The 26,961-nt window shown below is 39.7% G+C and overlaps 1 protein-coding gene across 3 annotated transcripts in view; it reads right to left on the minus strand.

Annotated features, from left to right (window-relative positions):
- Positions 1 to 26,961, minus strand: part of CPNE4 (copine 4) — a 229,561-nt gene that overhangs the window by 105,175 nt on the left and 97,425 nt on the right. For all 3 annotated transcript variants that reach the window (XM_054628058.2, XM_054628050.2, XM_054628066.2), the window contains one exon: positions 7,163 to 7,342. In XM_054628058.2, coding sequence (XP_054484033.1) covers positions 7,163 to 7,342 — 180 coding nt within the window. The remainder of the gene's footprint in view (positions 1 to 7,162; positions 7,343 to 26,961) is intronic.

Consider the following 26,961-nt stretch of genomic DNA (forward strand, 5'->3'; position numbering starts at 1 on the left):
ATAGTTTTCATGAACAGTGACACACAGCCGCAGATGCACCAAGCACACTCCATTTCAATGTGAAGAGAGACCAGACATTATGTAAATGTCAGAGACTGTATTCCACTCTCATTGAAAAAAAAGTTTTGGGGAATGGGTCACAGATACTGAGAAATTCCTTCAAGTGATCAAGTTCAGATATATAGGTCCACAGAGAAGAAAGTTTCATTCTGTCTAACTGCTCAAGGAATTTTTGTTCCTTCATAGAGCCAGTTTTAGTGCTATAATCATCCTCTCTGTACATATGATTCTTCCTGTACCATGCTCATCACTCTTCAAGATTTCTTTTGTTTGCTATAGTATTGTTCAGCTCAGAGTCTATTTACAGCTGAATTATACCTCTCCCTGTCTTTGTTAAAGATCTGTACCTGAAAATAGTCAATCAAAACAGAGCACAGAAAAAGAGATATGCCTATCACAAGAGGCATAATGTTATTACAGGAAACACCTTATCAATAGTTTAAAAGGTCTTTGAATTTAATTAGTGTGTAGAGTAGCAGCCCTTTTAGAATTAGTCACAATATCTCATTATAATAGCAAACTAAATTTAAATTACTCTTCTAAAGACTGCTACAGTAATTCATACAAAAAGATAAAGCATGTGAAAACAAAGCAGTACAAACTGTATAAGAAATTCTATTAACTATGGCAAGATTAATCTAGAAAATCTTACAGCTTCAGAGATCATGCTGCAATGGTAAACCAAGAGTTTCCTGGGGATAACAGGTTCTGAAAGGGTTAGGCAAAGTTAGGGAGAGTGTTGCATTCATTATTTGCTTCTGCTCTGAGTCAGTGCTGGTAGAAAATGACATTCACGTCTAATAAAGTACATTATTCATCCCACTAATGAATTGAGCAACTTCATTTGGAGGAGATCAAAGGCCAAGTTTTTAAAGGTACCGAGATACCTAAGGAGGCCCACAGACATCTAATGAGATTTAGGAATTCAAACACCTCGAAAAAAGCTGGTCATATGTCTTTTGCACCACAGAAGCAGTCAACAGTCTATTAAATAAATATTCTCATGCAAAATGTTTCAGTTTAATTAATTCAGGTGCAATCATGACTCTTTTAGCCTTTCTCTTATTCAAGAGCAAGGGGATTTGCCATGGCTGAAATTAAACTAATAATCAGTCAGCTTTTTCAAGTGCATAATCTGCTAATGGTATACATTATGAAAAACACACGAGGAACAATTATATTCATTACTGAGAAGGAAGATTTTCAATCCAATTTGTACACAAATATGTGTATGGGTAATACTAAATCTCAGAATAATCCTTGAAAATGTTCTTGACATGAAAAGATTTACATCTCTGCAGCTTTCTTCTGCTACTAGTTGGGCAAATAAGGGAGTAACAGCATTTTAACAGTTCTAAAAACTGAAAGAAATGAAACAAGGGATAAAATCTCAAATTTGAAAACAGCAAAGACCAGCCACAGTAAGTAATGGAAGAAAAGCCACAAAGGTTATTCCCACAAAATATGTCACAGAGAATAACCCAACCCACAGAGCTGGGGTGGTTCGCATTTAAGAAATAAAAACTCTACTGGTTTCCATAATTTAATGGTGCTGCATGCACAGCTGAGCAGTAATTGAGACTGTCTTGGCAATGTTTTTTTAGTTTTCATCAGAAAATGGTTATTCATTGAAATAGTTGTTGTGAGCTCTTAAAGAACAGACCAAAATTTCTGGGTGAAACTTCAGAAAAAAAAAAGTCTTTCTAGGCCACCCCCGTGATAATCGCTGAGTGGTTAAGAAATTAACTTTGGTTATTAGAAGGTTTGAGCCCTTACTGTACTATATGATGCAATTTCAATGTTCTACAAAATTTATGGAATATAAATCTGAATTATTCCAATAAGAGAGCTTTAGAAGCTCATGACATATGAAGGCACTAACATATAAACAGAACAGGACCTGGATTTGGGGTTTTGCTGTCTGTATTAGCTTCATTTTCCTACAGCAGCCCTCAGGTCTGTGGTGTGCATTGGTACCTGGAAAGGTGTGGATAACTCACCAGGCTTTGGTGACTGCTGAGCAGGGCAGGCACAGCATCAGCACTGTCTCTCAACATTTCCCCCCCTCATCAAGGAGCTGAGGGTGGGCAAGATCCTGGGAGGCAAAGTCATCAGGAAAAAATCAAATCCCATACCATGCACCCCAGCCAAGGTATCAAATCCTGTACCATACACCCCAACCACCACAATATCCCACTTGAAAACCATGAAAATCACACTGTTAAATTTCTGACTGTCCTTTTCAATCTAATATTTTTTCCCTGTTGCTTTTTTTTCACGTACATAAAACCCTGACCCATTCAACAAAAATAAATCTATCTCCTGACACTCAAGACAATTACAGATTTTGTGAGCAACCAAAAAGCAACTGAAGTACAAAACCCTCAGGTACTAGGTGAGGATTGAGTTGGAAATTATTAGTTTGGGTGAGAGGAGTGCCTCAACACTTTACCTAGGCACAGGGAAGTGGAAAGAGAAAAACAAAGAGGAAAGAGGAAAGAATCTACTCTCCAAAGTTACAAACATCTGTAAGACCATGACAGAGCATGATTCATGCTGATTCATAGCATCTAAAGCACCTGTAAGAAAGCAAGAGGTCACCCTTATAGAGTGGTGGCCCAAGATGGCAATTAAAATGTTACTGGTTGTGATTTCAGTGCTTATCACTACAAAGCTGTGGATGGGTGCCCCTCCTTGCCAGTGCCTATGCAAAGAACAGCAACTATTTAGGGTGAATTGAAGAGTTAGAGTTAGTGGGCAGATGCACAGCCTGATGGAGCATCCCAAGCCATTTCTGCTGAAGCAGAAAGCACAATGACAAACCACTGCTCAACCCCAATTCTCTCACTCCAAAGAATGAGAGCTGTCATTTACAGCAGCAGCTCAAGAAGGCTGATATTACTGCCTTCCTCCCTAAGCAGGACCAGCTAAAACTAAACCATACCTGCTCTGGTTAATTTTACATTGCAAATTCAGGCTTTCTTTTGCCACTTGAAGGCTACTAAAAGTAACTGCAGATGTTTCCACATGATATAGGAGTGAGGGTTCACTATGCCTCTTATGCACAGGAAGCCATCACTACTGTGAGGGTGCCAAATACTGGGACAAAGCCTAGAGATGCTGTGATAACTCCATCCTTGGAGACATTAAAGACTGGACTGGAGAAGCCCCTGAGAAATCTGCTCTTATCTGTTTTGAGTAGCAGATTAAACTGGAGACCCCAGGAATCCCTCCTCACTTAAATTACTTTATGATATGAAGAGCACACACTCCCAAATGTCTATGCCACTTCCTTGTGTGGTAATTCAAGTAAACCCTACTAAGGATTTGCTCCAGAGATACCACCCAGAGCAAAGCATCCAGTTTTGGCTCTCCAGAGGAGGGCCATGAAGAGGGGGTCAGAGGGGTGGAACATCTCTCCTTGTGGAGACAGCTGAGACAATCAGGGTTGTTCAGCCTGAAGAAGAGAAGGTTCTGGGGAGAGCCTACCCCCCCTAAAGGGGGCTACAAGAGAGCTGCAGAGGGACTGTCTACAAGGCATGGAGTGACAGGACAAGGGCTGATGTCTTTAAACTGAAAGAAGGTAGATTTAGACTAGATATTAGGAAGTAATTTCACTATGAGGGTAGTGGGGCACTAAATAGGTTGCCCAGAGGTTGCTGGAAGTGTTCAGTGCCAGGCTGGATGAGGCTTGGAGCAACCTGGTCTAGTAGAAAGTGTCCCTGCCCATGGCATCAGAGTTGGAATTAGATGGTCTTTAAGGACCCTTCCAACCAAACACTGCTGGGATTCTATGAATCTAATTTCACAAATATGCTCCGAATTAAGAATAATCTTTGTGAGGTTACAAGCAAAACATGGTACGGTTTCCTTGATTGAATAGCTACCATATGACTGCAAAACTTAATTGTTAAGGCCTGGTATTATTAGATACTAGCTTTATGCATTTAATTAGAAATTAAATGAAAAATTTAAAAGATTAATGTTTTAAAAAAAATTATAGTTTTTAATTATGCACCTTAACCTACCATTTACTGCTTGGAGTATGGTACATTCTCTTGATGTGAAGTTCTGTGAAAAACTGTTTTATAAGCTATGTGCAATTGCATTGCAGACCATATTTTAAGACTATGCTGCTAACTGAAATAAATTTGTTTGCACTTTCAACTTTCCTGCCTTCTCTAATATTTTAGGAATTTTTTGATCTGGTTATCATTCTGACTGTAGAGAACATATTTGTTAATATTCTGCCAATCTGCACATTACCAGGACACTCATGAAGCTGGGAAAATGGAATGTAGAAAGAGCCTTTCTCAGTACCAGGAACAGACTTTTAGTTCTTCAAAACACACCAAAAAAAATCCCTCCTAAGCACCTCACACTAAGCCTGCTCCTGTCAAACCCTTGATAATCTGCTATTGTTTTGTCTGGAAGGGAAACTTTTAAGTGTGATGGACAAAACAAATCACTTTGAGGAAATGTTTCTATTTAGCATGTAGATGTTTATGTAACTACACTCATCAGGAATCTACCCACAACCATTTGTTCTACCATATTCAAATTCTGTGGCATAAGAAATTCCTGTTGATGAATCTGCTCCTCACATCCAGGTATGACTGACTGCATGCCAGGATGTTGCTAACCACAGTATTTACCAGTAGAGGCACAGAATTGACTTGTCCTGCCAAGAGCAGCATAAATAAATCTTGCAGAAAATCCAGTCTGCTTTGAGACTCTAGACAGTATATGGCTCAGATCTAACAGCCTACAAGTCACTGCCCTCATCACTCTCACGGAACGCAAATTTATTAGAGCATTTGGAAGGAGATTATTGAAACTTTCCAAAGGAATGAATTTTTTTGTCATTCGCATCCAGGACCCCAACTTTGTGACAAACCTGTACCTATTGGGTAGGCTACATGTAAGACTGAGATCAGTATAAAGCTCAAATTCACTCCTCTCTGTGAGCTTACTGTATAACCGTGCTATCGTCTTTCCCAGCATTTATTTTTCATACTAATTTTGATTTTGATAGAAGAGTTACATGATTTGGGTAAACATGCAGGTTTGCCACACATCTAAATGATGATCTACAAACAGGTGCAGGTAGCACTGAATCTCTCAGACATCTTAGATATCAACTGCTATCTAGAAGAGAGCAATAGAAGTTGTCACTTCTGTGGAGGGGTGGGAAGGGCTTTCAGTCTTTTAGACTATGCCTAAAAATCTATAGACTTCCTGGATGTCTCAGTAAGACCTACTTACACTGGGAAAGTGAGTTGGGAGGCAGACACACACTCTCACTCAAAATTCTTTTTTATTCAGGCATTAAAATTATGTAGACAACAAATTAATGTCAAAATTGTCTCAAGAAAAGCCATGGGTCTACTATCAGCATTAAAAGAATGCTGTAATTACACCATACAACTAAACATGAGTGTAAGCTCCATGTGTACAGCCTGTGCTGTAGGATTGTCAACTTTGGAGTCTTCATAAAGGCTTGACTTGGATGACAATTCCAGTGCTACTCTTCTGGAATTTCCTAAATCAGTTTTAAATTCCATAAAGGCAAAAAACTAGAAAAAGAGGAGGAAGAAACACCACCAAAAACGACTAAATATGAAATCAGAGTCCTCCAAGTTGCATTACTGTGAACAGAATTCACACTGTTATTTTTTCTTGGTTACCATTGAAATTATGCTGCAAACAACCCAGCTGTGTGCTATTTATAGCCATCAAATCATTATAAAGACATTTATGCTAAAGGCAGCAGCAGTGACATTTTTCCCCCCTTCTTTTTCAAGCCAATTAAGCAAGAAGAACATTATAATAACATTTTGCTTTGTTTCCCATTCCCCTTGGTGTTATAGGATAGCTTATTTTCATTGATCAAGACCACAAGAATTCTGTCAAAAGGAACAGTGCACTGTAAATATCCTAAATACCAACATCTTTATTCCAAGCTTCCAATTTAGTAAATGCACACACTTCATATTGTTACTTTTGCTGAGGACTTTTCCTCATCCAGCATGTTTGGCCTAAGAGCTAATAATAACTAATGTCGGAAGAAAATCAAAGTGATTCCTGTGTGGTGGGGCTGAGTGAAGAGCAACAAAGGGTGAGAAAACAGGGAACCAAAGCTTTGCAGCATCTTCCATGACATGCTGTCCTGTGCGTAATACAAACTTATGTGGAAGCACTGCAAAGGAAAATCTGAACATAAGCACTTCCTGCTCTTGGCACACAGCATGGAGAACAAATTTACACTCAGCTTAGTGAAATTTGGCATTGCCATTAGGGACAGAGCAGAAATCTGTGCTATGAAACCCTGCATGACAAAAACTTTGGCAGTCTGAAATAAACAGTTATGCCTGGAACCAGTCAGCAGCATGGGAATTCACCACAGAGTTGGCTATGATGATATCTAGATATTGATCTTGTGGGTAGGACTCATCACCCTTAAATATAGTAATCAAAAAAGTTAAGTATCTCCCCTAAGCCAGCTGTCTAGAGTCTCTTGAAAATAGATAAGGAAGGACAGGTATCTCCTGAAGACAATTTATCCTAATCTAGGATAGGTGTCTCAGGCAAAATGAATCAATGGTTGGAACTGTCTGTTTCTCTCCATTGAACTTAAGATGGAAATCAGAAGAGTAACTTAGTCTAGACACCTAACTTTTGGATGACTGAGAGTCATGGAGATGAATCCAACCCTATCTCTCTATTTGCCACATCACCAGGCACTACCCTATGTGAATAAAGTATATTTCTAAGTGTTTCTTGGACTTTGAACTTGCTTTAAACCCCATGCAATGTTAGGAACAATAACTTTCTTCAAAATCAATCTATTTTGCAATGCCCAATGAGCATGGCCTTTTAGTGTTCAAGGCCAATCACTGATCTTCCATTTCCTATAAGCACTGGCTGACTTGAAGCTGTACTACAGCAGTAAAGCAAACCAGCAGAAGTTCTCAATTATCCCATTCAAAGCACCAATTAAGAATTTTGCCACAAATCTCACCCATCAGTCACTCAACAAAGAACATATTTCACCTATATTCAAAAAACAAGCAACAAGGGGGAAAATGCCACTGGCACTTACTTGTCCAAGTGTGCACTCCATGCCACCGAGGAAATCTGCTTCCTTCAGCCCATTGTGATTGCTGCTAATGTCATGGACCTCAAACCGCAGTCGCTGCACCTCTTCAAAATAGAAGTCCACTGTGAACAGCTTGGAGAAGACGGGATTTATGCAGGTTCGGATCACTTCTGTCCTGTCCACCTGTCACATCGAAAAGAGGTCACATTTCCCTTCCAGAAAATTGTATTCTATTTGCCATCTGTATGGCAGTTGTCTTCTGTTAAATGGGCAGTTTTCCTTATCTCTTCCACACCCAATCCTTCCTCTGTGGTGGACATCTGCTGATAACAGGCTATTGAATGTCACTGCATGACTGATAAGAACTACAGCATCCCACTGTGAGATGCTCCACCCAGAGGGAGGAGCCAAGCATTCCTACCTGGATATAATCTTGAGATTCTGGAACACCAGCACAGATTCTCCACTGGCTTTCCCAGAGGAACAGCTGCCTCTTCCACTGGATCTTCAGAGGAAGACTATACCTTTCTACAGGATCACTGCTCCAGCAGAACCACACCTGACACTCCAGGAGCACTGCAGCCACATTTCCAATTGGACTGCCACCAACACCCTGACCAACAGGGTGTCAGGTTGTGTTCTGACTCTGTCAGTGTTGTTTTAGTTTACTTCATTGCTTATTTTATCTTTTTATTTTCTTTCCTATTAAAGAACTGTTATTCCTGCTCCCATATTTTTGCCTGAGAGCCCCTAAAATTCAAATTCAGAGGGAGGGGGTTTACATTTTCCATTTCAGGGGAGGGTCCTACCTTCCTTAACAGATGCCTGTCTTTCCAAACTAAGACACTCATTTGCTAGGACTGACAGCTGGAACTGTGGCCATGGCCAGTCCTGTTTGTACTGTCAGCAGCAGCTGCCCTTTCTATGCTGGGCTGACCACAAGCACAAGACCACCTTCCCTTGCCTCTCCCTTCCAGTAAGTCTTTAGCAGAATAACTGGGAAATAAACTATAGAATAACTACAGAATTTACATCTCCAGCAGTAGCCATGCATCACTACAAAACAGCAGCAGAGTGATAGCGTTTCATCAAACTAAATGGAAAAGAGTGTAACACCGCCAGTAATTACTCATTTCAGATAATTTGCATAATTAAGGAGTGGAGAACTGAATCCAAAGCAACAGCTTTTCTTAAAAATACATCAATTTTTCCATCCTGCTAAGTTGCATCACAAGAATCTGATGGGTTATGCACTGTTTATTCCTACCTCTGATTCTTAAAACTTCTAAAGAAACATCATTAAATCTATATTGCTATTTCTTAAAAAAAAAAGTGCTCATAGATTACTTTCTAGTTCTCTTAAGATGTAGTACTTGGGCTTCCTATTTTTGAAATAGGCATTTGTTATTTTTCATTATGATGCATCATTGGTGACAACATAAGCAATGAAGCAATTTCCTTTTTTCCACTCTCTTTGCCCTGGCACAGAAAAAAACTTAATAATTCTGTAAGATTAAATGAACTGATCCTGAAATGAAGTAGGACTTGGGCACATCACTGACTAGATAGGAGGTGGCTGGTATGCCGTGGAACAGACAAATTAAATTGCTCAGAGGAAGAGTGATGAGATCCTTTGTCTGATTCCTGATCAGGAACATCTGTTGTGTAAAAAATGACAGCCGCTTGCTTCCCTTTTCAGAGTTTATAATGCATTAGCCTTTCTAGTAGTTATCGGCAAGGACACAAAGAGTCAAGCAAATCAAAAGCAGGTTAAAAAATGAACAGTTTCTGGCAGAACACATTTATTTTAGTGCTCACCAAAGGTGTCAGATTGACAGCTCTGACAGCCGAAATCCTTTAGCTAATCACCAAACAGATGCTACCACTCTTGGAATAGATGCAAACCAGTGTTACCATTGCTGCCTCCTCACACAGCTGTGTCAATGTGATCTGACTATGCCAGGATGAGACCATCACAAAGAGGAAAGCAACCTTACTTACATAATCATTCTTAATAAATTTGCATAGACTACCTGAAAATTATGGGTTTGACATCAGTCATGCAGAGAATAATAAGAATAATATGAGGTGGGAAAAGATACCAGCCATCTTCATTCAGATGCTGGCCTATCTCAAAATTTTTTTGTTAAATCCACTAGCAATCAGTATGATTCCAAATCACCATTACCGCTACAAGGAGAAATATTTCTTAAGATGACTAATCAGTTCAGTGAGACATTCCTGAGACCTCTTCTAAGTGAAAAGTGATCTGATTCACTTCAGAACAGTGGCCGTTTCATGAACTAGTGCTTCAGCAGACCAAATAAACAAAAAATTTAAATGAATGGTTTTAAATATTTTTCATAGCCACAGCACTCTCCTAAACACATTCCTTGTGTAAAAATTGTTAATTCAATGGCATAATTTTAATTGCTTCATTGGCCCAGCAGATCTCAGGCAGTAACTGAAATATCTGTTATTGTTTCATCTCATCTCTTCCTTTCTGCTGGAAAGGGCTCTCCACTGCGAAATACATCAAGATTTACACTTGCACTCAACACAGGTTAAATATGTGGCTGCTCAAGGGAGTAAAGTGCCTGAAAATGGAGGCACAGTTCTTCACACAGGGACATTAAGAATTTCAGTCTCATACAGAGATAAGACATTGCTCGCTTTTTCCAGCCTGTGATTGACTGACATCCTTCCCTTGACACACACTGTACTGAAATATAGCCATTTTACTGAATTTCCCCAGCCTTCCCATATTATTGAGATGATACATCAAGCCTGCATATCAGAGCATGGGATTACATGAGAAAAATCTGTATGAAAGAAGCAATGCCAACAGCTTCACAAGCAATACAAAGTTCTTTGGGCCTCCCTCAGCCATCAGCTATAGCATTTACTCCTATTAGCCTACCTAGCCCCCAGTCTGCTTTGTCAGCGTATTCCACAGTTACCCTACTCCTTGGCCAGACAGTTGGAAAGAGTCCCCAGCATGGGAAGCCCGGCTCCATTCCCTGGCTTTGATTTCTGTGCAGCAGGGCTGAGCGATGAGAACCAGCTGCAGTGACTCATGATGAAGAAGCACTGGCAAACAGACCAGCTCAAAAAATTCCCCAGCTCTCACCGAACACTCTGGTTAGGAGATGCTGAGTAAGCACATGGTATAATGTCCACTTGATTACTGCCACTTTTTAAAGGCTGTTCTTTCTTCAGCATTTTTGCTCCCATATTGAATCATAAAGCCTTAACACTCACTTTAGAAATGCTGGATGACCGTGAAACCTTGATGAAAACTGGTGAAAATACTATTGCCAAGTGCAGTTTCATGCTGATAACCATCAAAAAGTTCATGATCTATGGGGCTGCAGACACTTACAAAAACAAAACAAAAGAAAAAAAACCCTGACCTGGTTTTGACCACAATTTACCCTAATACCTGCAGTACCTGTTTCATTTCAATCAAAATACAGTATCATCCTCCATGCTGACCCAAAATACAGGTTCATAGCAGTCTGACAAGATGTCATCCTGAAGCCATATGCCCTTAATCCTGCTGTCACCCAAAATCACTCAGAGCACTTTCACTTATATGGATGATGAAGGCTCAAATACTTAATTGCACAGTTTAGCTTTGCCCAGCCTCATTAACTGAGCACTCAGGAAGTTACAATTTCTCAGCATAAATATTTTCCAAAACATAATGAAGAACACTAAATCTCCATTACTTTTGAGGAAGACAGCTTTAAAGTCCAAAACAGTGAGTGGAACTTACACTTTTGGTCCTGCTACAGAAAGCCCTAATCCTGAAAATTACAAGATGAAGATTTTTCAACAGGACATGGACAGGGGTCATACCCACAACTTCAGGATTTGCTGATGCCTGACATATGAGCCATCTGTTATTTTGGGACTTTGCTAGAACAAGGAATTTCTCCAAGTCACTGAAGCAGAACAAATTTTCAAAAGAAACAATTGACAGCTACATGCACCTTTGGGCTGTGTCAAGAGGTAAAACTGACCTTAAAAAGAGCAGCGTTCATCTGACACCATGATCTGAACATCTGCTTCATGGTGCAGCTTCATCTGCACTTTCCCTTCAAGGACAATTTCAACAGAGAAAAGGACTTGCATCTTCACCTCCTGGGACGGACTCACACTGCTTTCCCTCTTCATCTCTTTAGGTCCTTGTCACTTCACAGAAGGTGGCACCCTGCTGAGTAGCCAGGATTACTTGGCAGGCCCATCTGGATGCAGCCACCCTGTGAGCTTCCCCTTGGGGAACTATGAATGACATACAAACACCAAAGTTGGCATCCACAGTGCAAAGGGCTACCTCAACAGCAGGAACTAAAATATAGGAAAGAAAATGGGCCTTCTGAATCCTCCTGTCAAACTCGCAGGGAGTTGGAAGCTGAGTTTGAAAGCTGTTTTCTCTCTGTACTGTGGACATGCATGGACAGTTGTCAGAAATGTTTGCCTGTTTCCCTCTTTGCCCACCATCACTGCTGAAGAACTGCAAAACTATCTTTATAGTCAGACAGCATCCAAGTAAAGAAGGCACAAAGGACAGATGAACAAAAACTAAAATTCAGGCTTCTTATGGTGTTCATATCTTTTGTCTGCGATCTGCTGAAAAGCAGTGAGTTTTGCAGAACGGTGATAAATATGGTATCTTCACTGAGGAAACAGTTCTTTATTCTAGGGAAAAAAAATCACTGACTAATGGTGGAAGATGGAGTGGAGATTCATAGTTGATACTTCAACCACTGAATTACTATTCAGTGATTGAAGCATCAACTATGAATCTCCACTCCATCTTCCACCATTAGTTGAGAAGTGAAGCTAAGGGAAAAGATCTAGCCCAAGGGAGATTTTTTTTATCTTCTTCTATCAAAATTAGATGGAGTTTAAGCTATTGCATATACAAGGATGAACAGAGATTACACAGAAGCTTAGTGTCACCTGGTATCTAGAGCTTTCAAGTGATCATAAGAATAACTTTCTCATTATGTCCTTGGGAATCAAGAAAATGGGGAACTGTCTACAGGACCCAAAGCTCTGCACCTCGAGGCCATGCTTGAGTATTTAGCACAGATCAGTGATGTGGAGAACTCCATGTCCCACATAGATAATTGGTACCTATCTGCCCTCCACTATATTTCTAGCAGACATGCAACTAGCACAAAAGAAACACATTTCCACCAGTTGTTTCTCAGCATCTTTGAGGTGAAGAGTGGCCAAGGGCCATGAAGATCTCACTGTGTTCTCACCAAAAGGAAAATTTTGAGAGGGAAATTGTAATCAGGCTCGTGAAATGGTATAGCTGCCTCATGAACTAAGGAAGATTTTTGGTCTACAAAATGATGGTCTGAAAATTTATGCAGGCGGTGCAGTTCCTTCAGTGTTTGTTGCAAAAACCTAATTGAAGAGGCATAAAAATGAAAATTCCATTAAGTAGAAAATGCGTGTACCACCAGAATGTGTTTTTTAGGGTTGTTACATTTTTAGCAATTTCTTAGTCCAACAAATTGACCCATTGTTCCTTATACATTTTGGAGGCCAACAAGGGAAAACCAACAGGCTCTATTTTCTGCAGAAGTCATTATAAAATGCTGATTAAATCTAGTAGAATCACATTTGTCAGCTGAGATGACAAAAAGTACAGAGGTGAAGGGGTAGCATTATTTTTAGGTCATTTGAATCTTAACAAGACTGAAAGTTTCCATTATACAGTACCTTATATGAAAACTTGATACCAAGCAGAAAGCAATTTACACTTTGCTTGCTGGTTTCCAAGTAAGTTATTAATATATTTTTTATTATTCACAGTGCTTTCACAGCACCACATTTCTATCCCACAAATGATAAGTTATTGCAAAGGTCACCATAATTTATAGCCCTTGTTTTCAGTTTAATTAATGATTGAAAACAGTGGAAAGAGATTAGTAGATCCTTAATTCTTTTCAGGCTGTAGAGCTCAGGGCTGAGCAAAATCTTCTCAATGTCAGCAGAAACCTTTTGCCACAGGCTGGCTTGAAGAAAAGCATTTAATGTGAATGGTCTTAAAATTATTTGCAATTAATTTCTTTTATTTGTGTATCTATATAAGTATTAGATAGCTTATAACCCTCTAAGTCACAGCCATGAAGACCTGCTTTTCAGCACTTGAAAACTAATATGTAGAAACAGCCCAGACAACTGAAATTACAGGAAAACGAGGATTTTGTAATTTCTTAATTGAAAAGTTTTTCATTAAGAAAGCCCATTTCTCTGCTAACAGCCACTGACCAGCCTCTGCTTGATTACTTGTACTTGCTCGGTTACTTCTCATTGCTCTGAAACAGGAAGCAGATAATTTATTATATACACTATGTAAAAATTCTGTGAGAAGTTCACGGATGGAGTTGTCTTACATGCTCATAGCTTATAAAAGCAGAGAGAAATGAGATTGTTGATAGGTACTTGCACGTGGTTTGTCTCATTCACTCAGAAACAGCATTCACAATGCTCTAACAGTCACTGCACAGTCACTCAGTACTAAAGTTATCAATGCAGTGTTCACAGTTCAAACAAAAAAGAAAGTTTGGACTAAATTTCTATCTGAAGCTTTTTAGGAACCTCAAGAACTGGAACTTCTTGGCTCAGTGAAAATAGATTTCTGTATAGTACTTAGTCTTAGGTTGAAACAAAATAAAGATAAAATAATAGAGGTAACTTGAGGGCCTATACTGAATCCTGTCAGACTTGAAGCCTGTGCAGGTTTCAGAGTCTCATCTGAGCAACTCCGAGCTCTCACAGTTAGAAAATAGGAAAAAAACTCCATGGGTGCAATACAGGTTAATTCTAGTGCCAGGAAAATTGTGGTGACATTGTTAAGGAGGAGAATGGGGAGTTTCATGGGATTGGAAAGAGTGCTGCTCAATCCCCAGTATGATGAAAGCAGGACCCAAATTGGTTGAGAGTCCTTGTGCCAAAGGACTCACTGGTTTTCTGGAACAAAAGAGATCTCTGAGGAAGCTACAACAGTCCCCTTTAGTTTTCAGACCATGTGCAGTTGTTGTCAGCGATTTCCTTGGTAAGCCTAAGCTTTCTAGGCTGCATAAAAATACTGGAAGGTGCATGGGTATCCCTCCCACTCATTATCCTTTTGGAAAGCTCAAATACAAGAGAAAAAAAGCAAGAGCTCTGCTAGTGCATTAATGCAGAGTCACACTGCTCCTGACTGAACTAGCTAACTGATTTTAGTTTACTCTCCTCTGGAAAGAAACCTTTTCATTTAATTCAAATAGTTCTGGGGGTTAGAGACCACCAAGTCTTCTCAGCTTAATGTCATGAAACCCAAATATTTTGGTCCAGAGTAATAATTTTTAGTCATTGTATGGACTGCTATGAAAGCAAACAGATTAAAATTTTTAACTTGTTGGACTTTAATTTAATTCTCTTGGATTTTTAACTGTTTTCCTGGTAACATGGCTACTGGGACTCCAGCTGCATCACAGGGTGTGAGTCATAGCTGTTGTGTCCCTTAAGTAAAGAGATGATCAGGCATATTACAGGGAAAGGGTGTGCAAACATGAACTTGGGTCAAACAAGAACTCAGGTTAAACAGAGGTTTGACAAAAGTTTGCCTAGAAGGATTTGAAAATAAGCCAGCTGCTCCTCCTGGACACCAGACTGTCTGCTCTGATTTAGACCAGAAACACAAACTTTCATCCCTCACACCATTGGGGACCATCTGAACCACCAGGCCATTGGTTATTTCACATGGCTCCCTCTGCATTCTGTTCTCTATACATTATAAAATATTCTCCCAGAGAAACACATTGCAACCATGTCCACCACTTGACTTTAAATTTCCTGGCTAAGAACACCTTAAAATGCCACATTCATTTTCTTGACACACGAATGCAGTGTCACAGCACCGGAGGCACGGCAATGTCGGCTGAGCCCCAACAACACCACTGTCACCACAGAGTGTGTGAGGGCAGGAAGGGACACCAGGACAGTGGCAAGGGGTCACTCTGTGCTGGGCTACCAGTGACACACACACGGCAGTGACTGAGCACTGGCCCAGCCTGGCCTCTGGGGCTCTCCCTTCTCGGCTCAGCTGCTGGCACTGCTCTGACTCTGCTCCATCGGCTGGATCTCCAGCGGGAAGCACCCATGGGCAGAGGGGATGGTGAACTTGTGGCCTGGCCAGGCCAGGCTCAGGGATACTGGGGAAAACATGGGAGCCAACTTTAATTTGCCTCCTGTGAATTTAGATTTGACATAAAGCATGGAATAACAAAGAATTACAGCCCTGACATTTCAACTGAAGAAAAACATAAATGCTGCCACTTCTCTAAGACCAACTGCAGAACTTCCATGGGGAAAAAACTGTAAAACATGAAGCTTTTTCCCATCTAATGACCTTGGGCTATAAAGAACAATGCACCAGCTGCTGCACTGTGAATGTTCAAGCCAGTTTTGAAAAGCCAGCTGCAGAACATCTCAGTGAACCTGAAAAGCACAGTGTCTCTTTAGAGCACATCATCAATGTAGCATAAATTAAAGTTTTTCCAATGAACAATGATTAACTAGACTGAAAAGTGAGAGGACCATGATAAGGTAGAGAGATAGCACTGTCTTTACCATAAGATATTTTACATTATCTTACATTTAACATGGGAGCACTTGTAATTCTGATTTTTTTGTGTAACATTTTGAGTCCTGCTAGAGAAGGACAAGTTTGAAGAGAGAATCACATATGCATAATAGATTTGGGAAATTTCTTGACAGGCAGTGGAAACTCCATCAAAGCAGTACAAGGATTTAATCTCATGGATTTAGCCTCCAAGATAGGCTCCCCCCAGGGGTTAAGGGGTCTCAGTATTTTGGCCCCCACTGTCACTGTAGAGAGTAGTGCTCATGCCTCAACAGAGAGTCCTTTTAAGCCATGAAGGTTTCTTCAGAATTAGCTACGAGCTATCACTCAGAGGTGATCTAACACAATACCCTCTTGGGTACTGAAAAGTTTAGGCTTACATTTCCAAATAACTAGTTTCTTTTATAGTCTTTTATAAAAAGCTTGAGCATCTGCACATACAGTCTCCTAGTGAGGAAGCCCAGCAAACTCCTTGACTCCCTGTGCACAAGGCCAGCAGCTGCAGGAGCTGATATTCTGGAGGTCACACCTTCCAGAGCAACCATGGCCATGCACCAAGCTGTGTTTTGCAGCAGGTAGCAATAAAAGTGCTGCACCCTTGCCTGCACCAGATTACCTCCTGCAAGGTCATTTAATAGAGACAAGCAATGATTATACCAAAGCCCTTCATCTTACTCTGGTTTTGATTTCTGAGCCTTAACCATCACATAAAATTGACAACTACAGAATTTTTGGGATGAAAGAGTGCATCTTCTGAGGTACCCAACACATCCTGACCTGGCCATAAAGTAAAACAGAAGGACCTAATAGACATCACACAGTGGCAGGAGATACCCATGTGCTGTGCTCCCTGCATATTTAACAAGAGCTCAGCAAACAGCACAAGTGCATAATGACCTGCATCAACTCATGGGATAAGGTGCTATAACTCACTCAGATGTGATTACACTGGCATAAGAAAGAAGAGAATTAATTTTTTCACTGAAAAACTCTTGAATGCTACCTCTAAGTTGAGCCCTGAAGCCTCAAGGCTGGATCTTTCTTTACTTGATATCCCAGACACAGCCCAGACATTCAAAGGCTATGATGACTGCCATTTACTATTCCACAACCTTCATTTCATGTTACAAGCTCCAATCAAATCTTAATTTACATGTCACTGAGGACACAGGTTTTCTGTAGAGGACAAAACTAGTCCTTCAAAGTGGTAACAAAAATACTCACATATTTTACCATTTAGCTCCACTTCTAACTTGCCACAAATTGCTAGCAAGCAGTTTAGTGCCTGGCAGCTGTCTGAAGTCAGAGCACTATGCAGCCATTTGGAAGTTCTTCAGCCATATATTCTCACAATTTCCCTCCCAGGTTAGAAAGTGAACCTTGGGAATACAGGTTTTCATTGAAGCAGTTTCAATTTCATTGTTATTTGATTGCTCTTTTTAAATCTGTTTCTATGGAGAAACACAGTTTTGTTGATTATTTCTGTCCAAGAGGGAGAGTTTTTTATGTGTAAAATACTTAGCTGCTTTTCCCCTTACAGATGATATTTTAATGTCTCCTGATAAGCTAAATTTTAAGTTCTTTACTGTAAAATGAAATTGTTTGGAATATTATTTTCATTCACAATACAACAGATGACCTTGCCTGCATGACAGTAACAAAAAGTGCAAAAAATGATTTAAAATTTGCTAAGCACATGATGGTTGAATTTTTCAAATGCCATTGCTAGAGAATCCTCAGTTCATGAACAGAATACTGTACTCACACAATTAGATTCTGCTATATCATGAGGTTACAAAGAAATTAATTCAAACTTACTCTAACCAGGTTCCAAAGCATTTATTTGCTAATTCCACCTTTCATTACTCCAAAACTTACTTGCAGTTAGTTAATTTTTAGTACAGCCAGATAATCTCACATTTAGGGCACCAGGCTTCTACAGCATTTACAGTCATGTTTCTTCTTTTCCTGATGTCCTGGAGGACAAAAGATTTAGCAGATTGACAAATATGTTGTAGTGCCAGCCCATTGGAACAGCAGGGCAGACATTTGCTGCTGCTGAGCAGCACTTAAGCCTGCACAGACCTTTAGAAGTCTTCATGGTGGCACAGGATTGATCAGGAGAGAAATCTAACATTATACAATTTCTCAGGAATTTACACAAAATTGAGAACAGAGAAACATCAGGTGATGGGATGATCTTTGCTTCCTGAGTATCAGTAGGGCTACATTTTACTGCATAAGAAGTCTATGCTTCTTCAGTAATTTGCTCTTTAATTAACTGACTATAAAATTTATTTTGTTAATTTATTTATCTTGATAAAGATTTCCCGCCTTATACACCCAGGTAAGTTAAGCATAACTAATATAGATTCTCAGATGGGTTAATGAATTATGTCAATTTATATAGGCATTAGAAAATTAATTTTCTAATGAAGTGTTCATAATTAAAGATTTAATAATTTATTTTAATGTTGTATTTCAACTGCTAAATCAATTATATCATGGAGTCATGAGCAGCAGAAAGGCAATGTACTATTACACAAGGTAGATGGTGCTTTACCAGTTTTTCCTGAATTCCTATACCAGAAGTAACAATTTACAAGGTCCGTTTAAAGCAGCTTGAGTTGTTGCACACAAATGGGGAATCTGGACCATGTGCTCAAATGACAGCCTAGAAAAATAACAGATTTGTTAAAGCACTCTCACTCTTTCTTTCACACATGGATCTTTTGAAGCTTCTCAACAGAGTTACCATTTGCTGAAGCCATGGCATCCCAACTGCTTGACCCACTACGTGGGGACATCAGTGGAAGCCTGCCTGTGAGCTACTGCAAAATCCAGGAAAATAGAGTAGGACACTGTTCTTCTCCCAATTATATTGACAAGCACACATTCTGGTACTGAATAGTACAGAGTTAATTAGAAGTAGAGAGCAAGTTTAGCTGAATTGTATTACAGGCTTGCAGAAAACATCCTATCGGACTCCTGACTTGCGACCTGGGTTGGTACTGCAAGGATCTCAGTGAGTTAAGGTTACTGTATCTGGTAATATCTGATTCAAAATGGTTTCTGAAAAACAAGAACACTGTAATCAAGTCTCATATACTTGCTATGCATGCTATCCAAAGATGTATAAGCTCAACCTGAGATGACCACAAATTTCCCTTCCCTGAGAATGACTGGTGCCTGGGATACACTATGCACAGGGATCTTTCTTACTACATCTGACTTCCCTACACAATCACCACAGGCAATATGCAGCTAAAGCTGTTTCCTGTAATGGCTTCAGGTCCTCCTGGAAAATGTTATGACTTTCCAGGAGTTATTTGTAAACAATATGTCCACATAAACAGATATGTGCAGCACACATAAACAATATGTTCCTCTTACATTCACTGTGATTTATAAAATTGGCTGGTATATGCATAGATGTGCAGAGGTACAAATGCTCAGGGCATACCAAATCCAGCCTGGTACATCTCTTGGCAACAGCAGGGATGCTAAATGTGCACTTTTTTCAACTAGTGAGCACAAGATCTGATCGTTAAAGACAAGTATTAATCTTTCAGTACTTCCATTGAGTGCAAGTAGTCCATGTATCTACTCTTGTTTCCTACTATCATGCTCTAAATGTTGTAAATACAGTTTTATGGGTGTAAATTATACATGCTTCACCTTGATTTGGTTTGTGTATATCCCACCATGAGATCTTTCAGCCCTGGCTGAAAGGGGCATTCAGGGGTTGAACTGAGGATGAAACAGCAAACAAAGAGAGCACAACACCCTGTGGAAGACACTGCCCTCTAGGAGGGTGGTCAATACAGATATACAAAAAGCCTAGGACAAAGACATCACAGAACAGCCAAATCTAAGCAACCTTCAGACAAACTCCATGAAACTCCCGAAAAGCCCTGTGAAACTGCTTGTACTATTGGCCACAATAAATAAGCAGTCCTCCTGGAGGACCAAAAAAAAAGAGCTATGATGGGAGCTATGAACAAGTAGCCCTGTAGCAAGGCAGGTTTTGATGGAGATTTGTCCATGTGTAGTTCATGGCTTCCCTTCTGAGACTCATGTTAAGGATGGCTTTAGGGACAGACACACAGACATGAAATAAACCATTTTCAAAATGAAAACACTGCTCAGGCTCCTCTGACTGTGAGAATAGAAACAAAACACTCAGCACACCCCAGCAGTCCAGCATGCTCAGACCATGACTGAGGATCCCAGTTCCCACAGTTTGCATGCACAGCCCACCTGGGGTTACAGCCTGGTGGCTCAGAAGGAGTCAGTCCTGCCCAAGGCTATTCACAGCCCTCACAGCTTCCTGCCCCTGCCTCCTGCTCTGGGAGACCACTGCAGTGGAATGTGCCTAATTAATTACTAAGTAATTCATAAGCCATTTTGTCTTTATGCATGGGGTCCTAAAATTTGATATTGCTGACACTGCTGAAAATGTAAGAGTTGTGTCAGAGATGAAAGGCATCACCAAGAGCCATTTTGGCTAAAATCTCCTGAATTTTATCCTCTTTTTAAGAAAAGAGCAGAAATTAATGCAGCTAAATATGATCATGTATATTCTTGTCCCAAGAGAATGCTAAGCTTGACTCACAGAATTACCACATTTGACAGTGAGGCTCTTCCACTTTTAGGGGCTGTAAAACTGTAATAAGCCACAGAAAGCTTTGATTGGATTTCAGTTCTCTCTCTGCGTATTTGAGGTCTTTTCCTGATACCAGTAATGTTGAAGTCAACAAAACTCAAATATGCAATTTCATGTCTTGCTAAACAATGAAAATGAAAAGCAACAGAAATCAGCAGCACTGCTATTATGTATTTGTAGTGTTAAATGTGTTAATTTTCCTTGCATAAAATAAATACCATTTTATAAACCAGCTTTTCAGCATAGCTAATATATTTCAGGCGTGCTTTTTTCAATTGGTATATTTGGGCAATTTATCCAATGCTTCCATAATTAAAAAAAAAAAAAAAAGGATTTTAATATTCGCTCTCCACATATCTCCTCTAAAATTCCCTTTGACAAGAATACTTTTCAATAACTTCTCTGAGCATCGTGGCATTTTCTATTAACACACTGATACAGAAATGAGAAATGTAAATAGCGCTTGACAAAGTTTGTCTTTAGACCTGGAACGCCATGGAAAAATGTTTCAGTTGTAGATGTTTGGGGAGAAAACAGATTCTTGCATTCTGTTCCAAATTATAGACTTAAAGCAATGCATTTATTATTCTTCTGTATCAACAGTCCAACTCCAAAAACTATAAAGGTTGGACTGAAGGATGCTCTTGGTAGTAGTTTCAGCTCAGAGCCTAGTGCAGCCCTACAGGCTGGGCTTATGAGGGCTAGATTTAAACAATCAAAGGGTGAGTTGAGGCCTGTACCATCACAAGGGTGTACTTTTCTGAAAATCACCACCACCCAGGCTGCCAACTACCCAAACAACCCTGGTGTTAGATACACTTTGATATGGCACAGAAAATCCTTCAGAAAATCCTTCAAAATCTTATAAGGATTGCAAAAGTCAAAAGAAAACTCTCCCTTTAGCAACTGAGTGCCAGAGGGATTTTGGCTGAACCATGCAGTGGAAACCAGGAGCAGCATGTCAGGGAGCAGCTTGCATTGATCCTACTGCTGTAAGAGTATAGTCTGCACACAGGTATCACTGAGACAGCCCTTAGGCCATTTGATCACTGATGGGATACAGGGAGCTTGCAAGCTACATGTGTAAGAAGTCCAGCCTGTAATCCATTCCCTATCAATCTGCCATGGCTTTGGAGCTACAGGTGACAGCCCTGAAAGACACATAAACATCCTGCACTAAATGACTCACCCCAATACAGCACTTCAGCGTAAAACATGGAGCCCATTCTTTTTGCATATGGAGAAACAAAAGTAGGACTTGGTTTCTGCCAGGTGGAAGCAGTGGCATTAGTGATCTAGCAGAGTGATGTGCCATGCAATGGGGAGAAAAACAGGTGAATAGCTACCATGGCTAGAGGAAAAAAAAAGCTAGGGAAAAATGAAAACTCCCATTATATAACCAGGAGTGGAGTATTGTTCATCCTGCTATCTTACTGCATTCCTGCAGAATAAAAAGATGGCAGTATGAAAGAAGAATTACCACAGACATGCTGATCTTTTCAGCTTCAAATAGAGAGGAACAAGTGCAGTAGATACCAACCATGCCAAAACACGTCAATATTGAGATACAGTGGAGACAGAAGTGGTCTTCAAACATTCTGCCTCTCCAGAAGGCCAACTTGTTTTAAATCAAGAACTACCCCTTTTCATAAATTCCTGCTGTAATTTTTTGGTAGGAGAATCCTCCTGTTTACTCATATGAAAGTAGTTCAAGGAGAATGCTTTTCTTCATCTAGACACATTGAAAAACAGAAAGAAAATAGTACAAGCAATCAATTATTCATTTGGGTCAAGTCCTCTGGTCTTTACCCCTCTTTGTCTACTTCAGACTTCTACCTTTGCTTTTGTTTTATCAATGGTAAGGAATGACTTCACATTTCTACCAGTTAGCAGATTTTACTTTGTCTCTAACATCACTTCCTGCATTTGCACAAAGCAAATCTTTTAGGGCTAAATGTATTTAGCAGTGGCCTTTCACTTCGGGCATCTTGGTTTTAGCATCTTCCCATCAAGATCAGTACAGTCTGATTTTTAAGGCTGCTGTGTTCCTGGTGCTCCAACTGATTCCAGCAAGGACTGTAAACACTCAGCACTTTTGAAAGTCAGGTATAAAGTGGTGAATAGCAGGACAGGCATAACCGAGCTTGGAGGTTTCCCACAAGATAATGTAGCTCCTCTGAGCCATGGGGAGCACGGGGAATAGAAAAGTAAGAGGAATGTATGAAATTTGTCCTGAGATTTACACCAAGTTGTGCAGGAAAGCTGCTGAGAGTGATGGAAGATAGGCTAGGGAATTGATAAATGCATGGAAAACTTACTCACAGTAGCCTTCTCCATCCTTTACAGTGTTTCCAACTGCAAGAATCATGAGTTTTGGCACCTCTCATAAAGATCCCCACTGCAAAAATAACCGTTTTCTTAATTAATGCTATTTTCTTTGTGTTTTTGAGAAAAGTTCTGAAATAGAGGAGAATTATCTAGGAATTTGAAAACTGTTTTTAGATTTTGATAACAAAAATCTAAAATGAAGGTAACTGATTTTTCTTATTCCCTTTCTTTTTAGATACCTCATAAGCTGGGAAAGTTGATGCAATGCCCTGAAATGTGTGAACTTGGTTTTGTCAAACTTTGTAATTCCTACTGTAATGCCATGATTGGTTGGGTCACATGTAGGGAATAAGGCAAGGACTTCATGCTTTTAGGTTTTGGTATCTCAGGTTTGAAACTCTGGCATAAACTGCCAGAGCATAGCATCCCATTTGGTCCTGTAAGTTGCAATATCTTGGATGAGCATGAAACCATTAGGGAAAATTAAAAAACAGAGCTGGCAGCCACTATAGCTTGAGAGTCTGGCTGAAAAACCCATATGTATTAGCAACTCCCCATTATAATTCAAATTGATTTAATGCTAGCTACCAAAAAATCTGCTGGAAGTTGCATGCAACCATCAGGATGCCATTAGTAATCTAATCCATAGCAGTCTGATGGTTAATGAGCCTTTTGGAATGTAAATCACTTATCTCAATTTCAGCATCAGTCTTGGTGCAGGGAAGGACAATCTTCTGCTAATCCAGTTCAGCACTAAAAAATGTTGGGGTTTTTCCATTAACTACTTAATGATGTTGCAGAGAAAACTAAGTGTTAATATAAAATTGTGGAAACATGGCAGTACAAGCTGCTGCCACAAAATTTTTAAGAGGCGGGTGTACCAAAACACAGAGAACAGATGAGAAGAGAATATTTCAGCCATGATTCCATTAGGGAAAACAAGCTGCAATCCTTTCGGTGCAAACAGCTTTGATGAATCAGATACACTGGATCCACAACTTTGCAGAATGAATATCTGTATATGCACTGTTTATGAAATTAAGAAAAAAAAAAACCAACCAACAAAATCAACCCACTTTGACTCAAAAACTATAAAACAAGACACACGAGTTCAAAACTATCTGTTTCTTCATTTCTCCCCCACAATCCCAGCCTTTATTTTGTCTTCCTAACCATAGACTCTTCAAGGCAAGAACTGGCTCTTTTAAGATATGGTGGGGATGTTTCTATAATCTAATTCAGCAGCAGATGATTTCCTCACAGGCACCCATATAACAGGGGTGGAAGATTTAAGGACATCCATACAGCTGCACCCTTGTCAGCTGATATGGAACTGCAGATCACACACATCAGTTATAATGGGGCCTAGACTGTTTAAACATGTTTAATACAGCTTCCCTGCCAGTAAATCCATGCTTGATGTAACAATATTCAGAACATATGTAAATCCACAATGCAGAAAGATTCAATCATTGCTAAGCTTTTCAGTGCTTCTACAAATACTACAAGAGCAGATTTGCTGTCATGTCTTTTTTCCAAAAATGTCCTTTTTTTTTTTTATTCATAGGCTGCTCTACTTATTCAATGAAAATTGTTTATCGGCATATATATGAAATCCTACGGACTTTGCAAGGCTTTTCAGAAACTAAATTTCCATGGAATAGTAGGTAGGTAGTCCTGCTAGTTTAACCCTGATTCAATAATGCATTTATGTGCCTCCTTTCATGCAGGCTCAGAGTTCTCCTATTTTAATGGATGAGCAGACTGCAAAAAGGTAATGAAGCACCTAAGCGTTTTGTGAATTGGAGCACTTCATAATACTTTAATTATGTAGCAATGTAACTCTTCAAAGTCTTCTTTTCTAACAGTTACAATACTGCTGTTTAAATTGCATATGAGTCCTGTTTAATTAGCTATTGTTAGGCAAAATTTTGAAAACCTTTCTGAAATGACAGAAACCCAACCTTTCTGAAATTGACAGATTTCAATAGTTTAAATCAAGCTTATTTTTGCTTGCCACAGCTATAATTGGGCCTTCATTTAGTAAAGTTCCACAAAAATAGTAGAAGTATTTTCCTAAATATTTGAGCACTGTTCATTCTAGCAGGAAAGCTTTGCTGTTGCTTATTTTCACACATCATTTGGGCTGAAAACTACTGAAGCGAGGCAGGGTGTGTGGACCCTGCCTTCAGCACTCCAACCAGCATGGTCTGTGAAGCAGAGAAACTCAAAAAGACCTAGGTACTCTCAGCAGGTAGCAGGTCTGCCTTTTTTGTCATTTTTTTTAAGGACTTCCATAAACATACTTGCTTATACAAGAAAAAAATTCCACAGATTTTGCCAGCAGTAGAAAGTTACGGTTCTTGACATCTGCTCCTACCCCATATGGAGGCAACAGGAATTTTAATCTAATTTTTAACCTTTAAAAATCTCTCACCTGTATTCTAAAAACACTGTAATACCCTCTATGGGATTGTCACCAGGCAGAAAATCTTTCAGCATCTATCTTTATCATGACAATCACCTTAATGAAAAGGGGCACTGATTTCATTTGCTTATATCCTGTAGGGAACACTTGTATTTTTAATTGCATCGATTTCTTAATTGTAATGTGGCATGGAATTACTGTAAGGCAAAGTCAAAAAACCTCACTTAATTACAAATTCTTTAGAACATGATCTTGGATTTTTCACCCCTGCAATACAAACCCACAACACTGTACACTGAAACTCTCAATATCACAATGTGACACAGCTATGTAAATGGCTAGTCTCAGAAAATGAAAGGTTGGGGTCAAGTCATTTTATAGAAGGTAATTTATGGAAAGAGCTCCAAATGAAAGTGTACATTGCAGCTTTCCTCAGCTATAATACCAACCACAGAATGAAAGAAGAAAAGAAAAAGAACCAACATATTTAGAAATATCAGCAAGTTTCTCAAGTGGGTGTTTCTGTTCACGTTACTCAGTTCTGAGATGTTCCTGGGTTAAAAACTGAGATCTAAACTTGTGCTGGTAATGTTTGGATGAAGCCCTGGATCCATTAGGGAAAATCACACAGGGTCTGTCCACTACACATTTCAAAATTAAATTGAAATGGTGATTAAATACCAATTTCTCTGGCTACAATATCACATAAGTGACTGTTATGGTGAACCATCCAGAGGCTTGAGAATCAGACAGAAAGGACCATGTTGATGTTACCTGCTGAGACAGACTTCCTAGAGTCACAACAACAAAAACAAGAAATTAATACAGTGCCCAAGTTAGATACCACATAGCCCCTTCTGAGAGATTTTTTGCTTCGGTAGTTACCTATGGAGACAGCAATGCTGGAAATATAGCACGGAAAAAGTGCCAGAAGATCAAAGGGCCACAGAGACTGGAAGATATTGTTGGCTTGTGATGGTGGCAGACTACTCACTGCATACTACAGAAACCTGAAAATCCAAATTTTTCACGAAAGGCACTGCTCATCTTATGAGAAGGTCTGAAGCCTTTGTGAAATATTCTGAAGGGCAAAACATTCCCAGATGACACATTTCGTTAAGAGAGGTGGGAGTTATTTCAAGGTGGTATAAAGTGCCTTGGAAAGCTTGTCAGGTGGCATATGGAAAATTTAAGCAATGTGTGCAGGAGTGCACATATGGTTGGGAGGCTCTCAGAAGCACTAGCAGAAGTGGCCAACAAGCAGCAAGATGATGTCCCTGACATTGCACTCATCAGTTACAAGAATAGACTGATTGAACACGGCTTTAGGTGCATCCTGTGACAAACAGCAAACCAAGCCACCAATGTCACACATCACTGTCCTGTTCTCAGCAGATGTGCATTGTAACAGGGATGGCTCAGTGATAGAGTACTCAATCCAGCAAACACTTCCTGCATGCATATCCTCCTGGATGAATTCAGGAAGATGCTTTTCAAACCTGGACTGAGTTTGACAGTATTTCATAAAACTCCTGAAGAGCTGGAGGGCTGAACACTCTCCTCCACTAAACAGCTAAACAGCTACCCACACCTTCTGTCAAGTACATCTGTTATTGCCAAACGTATTGTCAACACCTCTATTTACAACTTAACACATTTTTAATTCATGCCACTTCCAAACTGAGTGCAAATACTACTATCCCCACCCGCTCCCCCAAAATTCAACC

The sequence above is a fragment of the Agelaius phoeniceus genome, chromosome 1 (assembly GCF_051311805.1).
Source record: "Agelaius phoeniceus isolate bAgePho1 chromosome 1, bAgePho1.hap1, whole genome shotgun sequence".
Lineage (NCBI taxonomy): Eukaryota > Metazoa > Chordata > Aves > Passeriformes > Icteridae > Agelaius > Agelaius phoeniceus.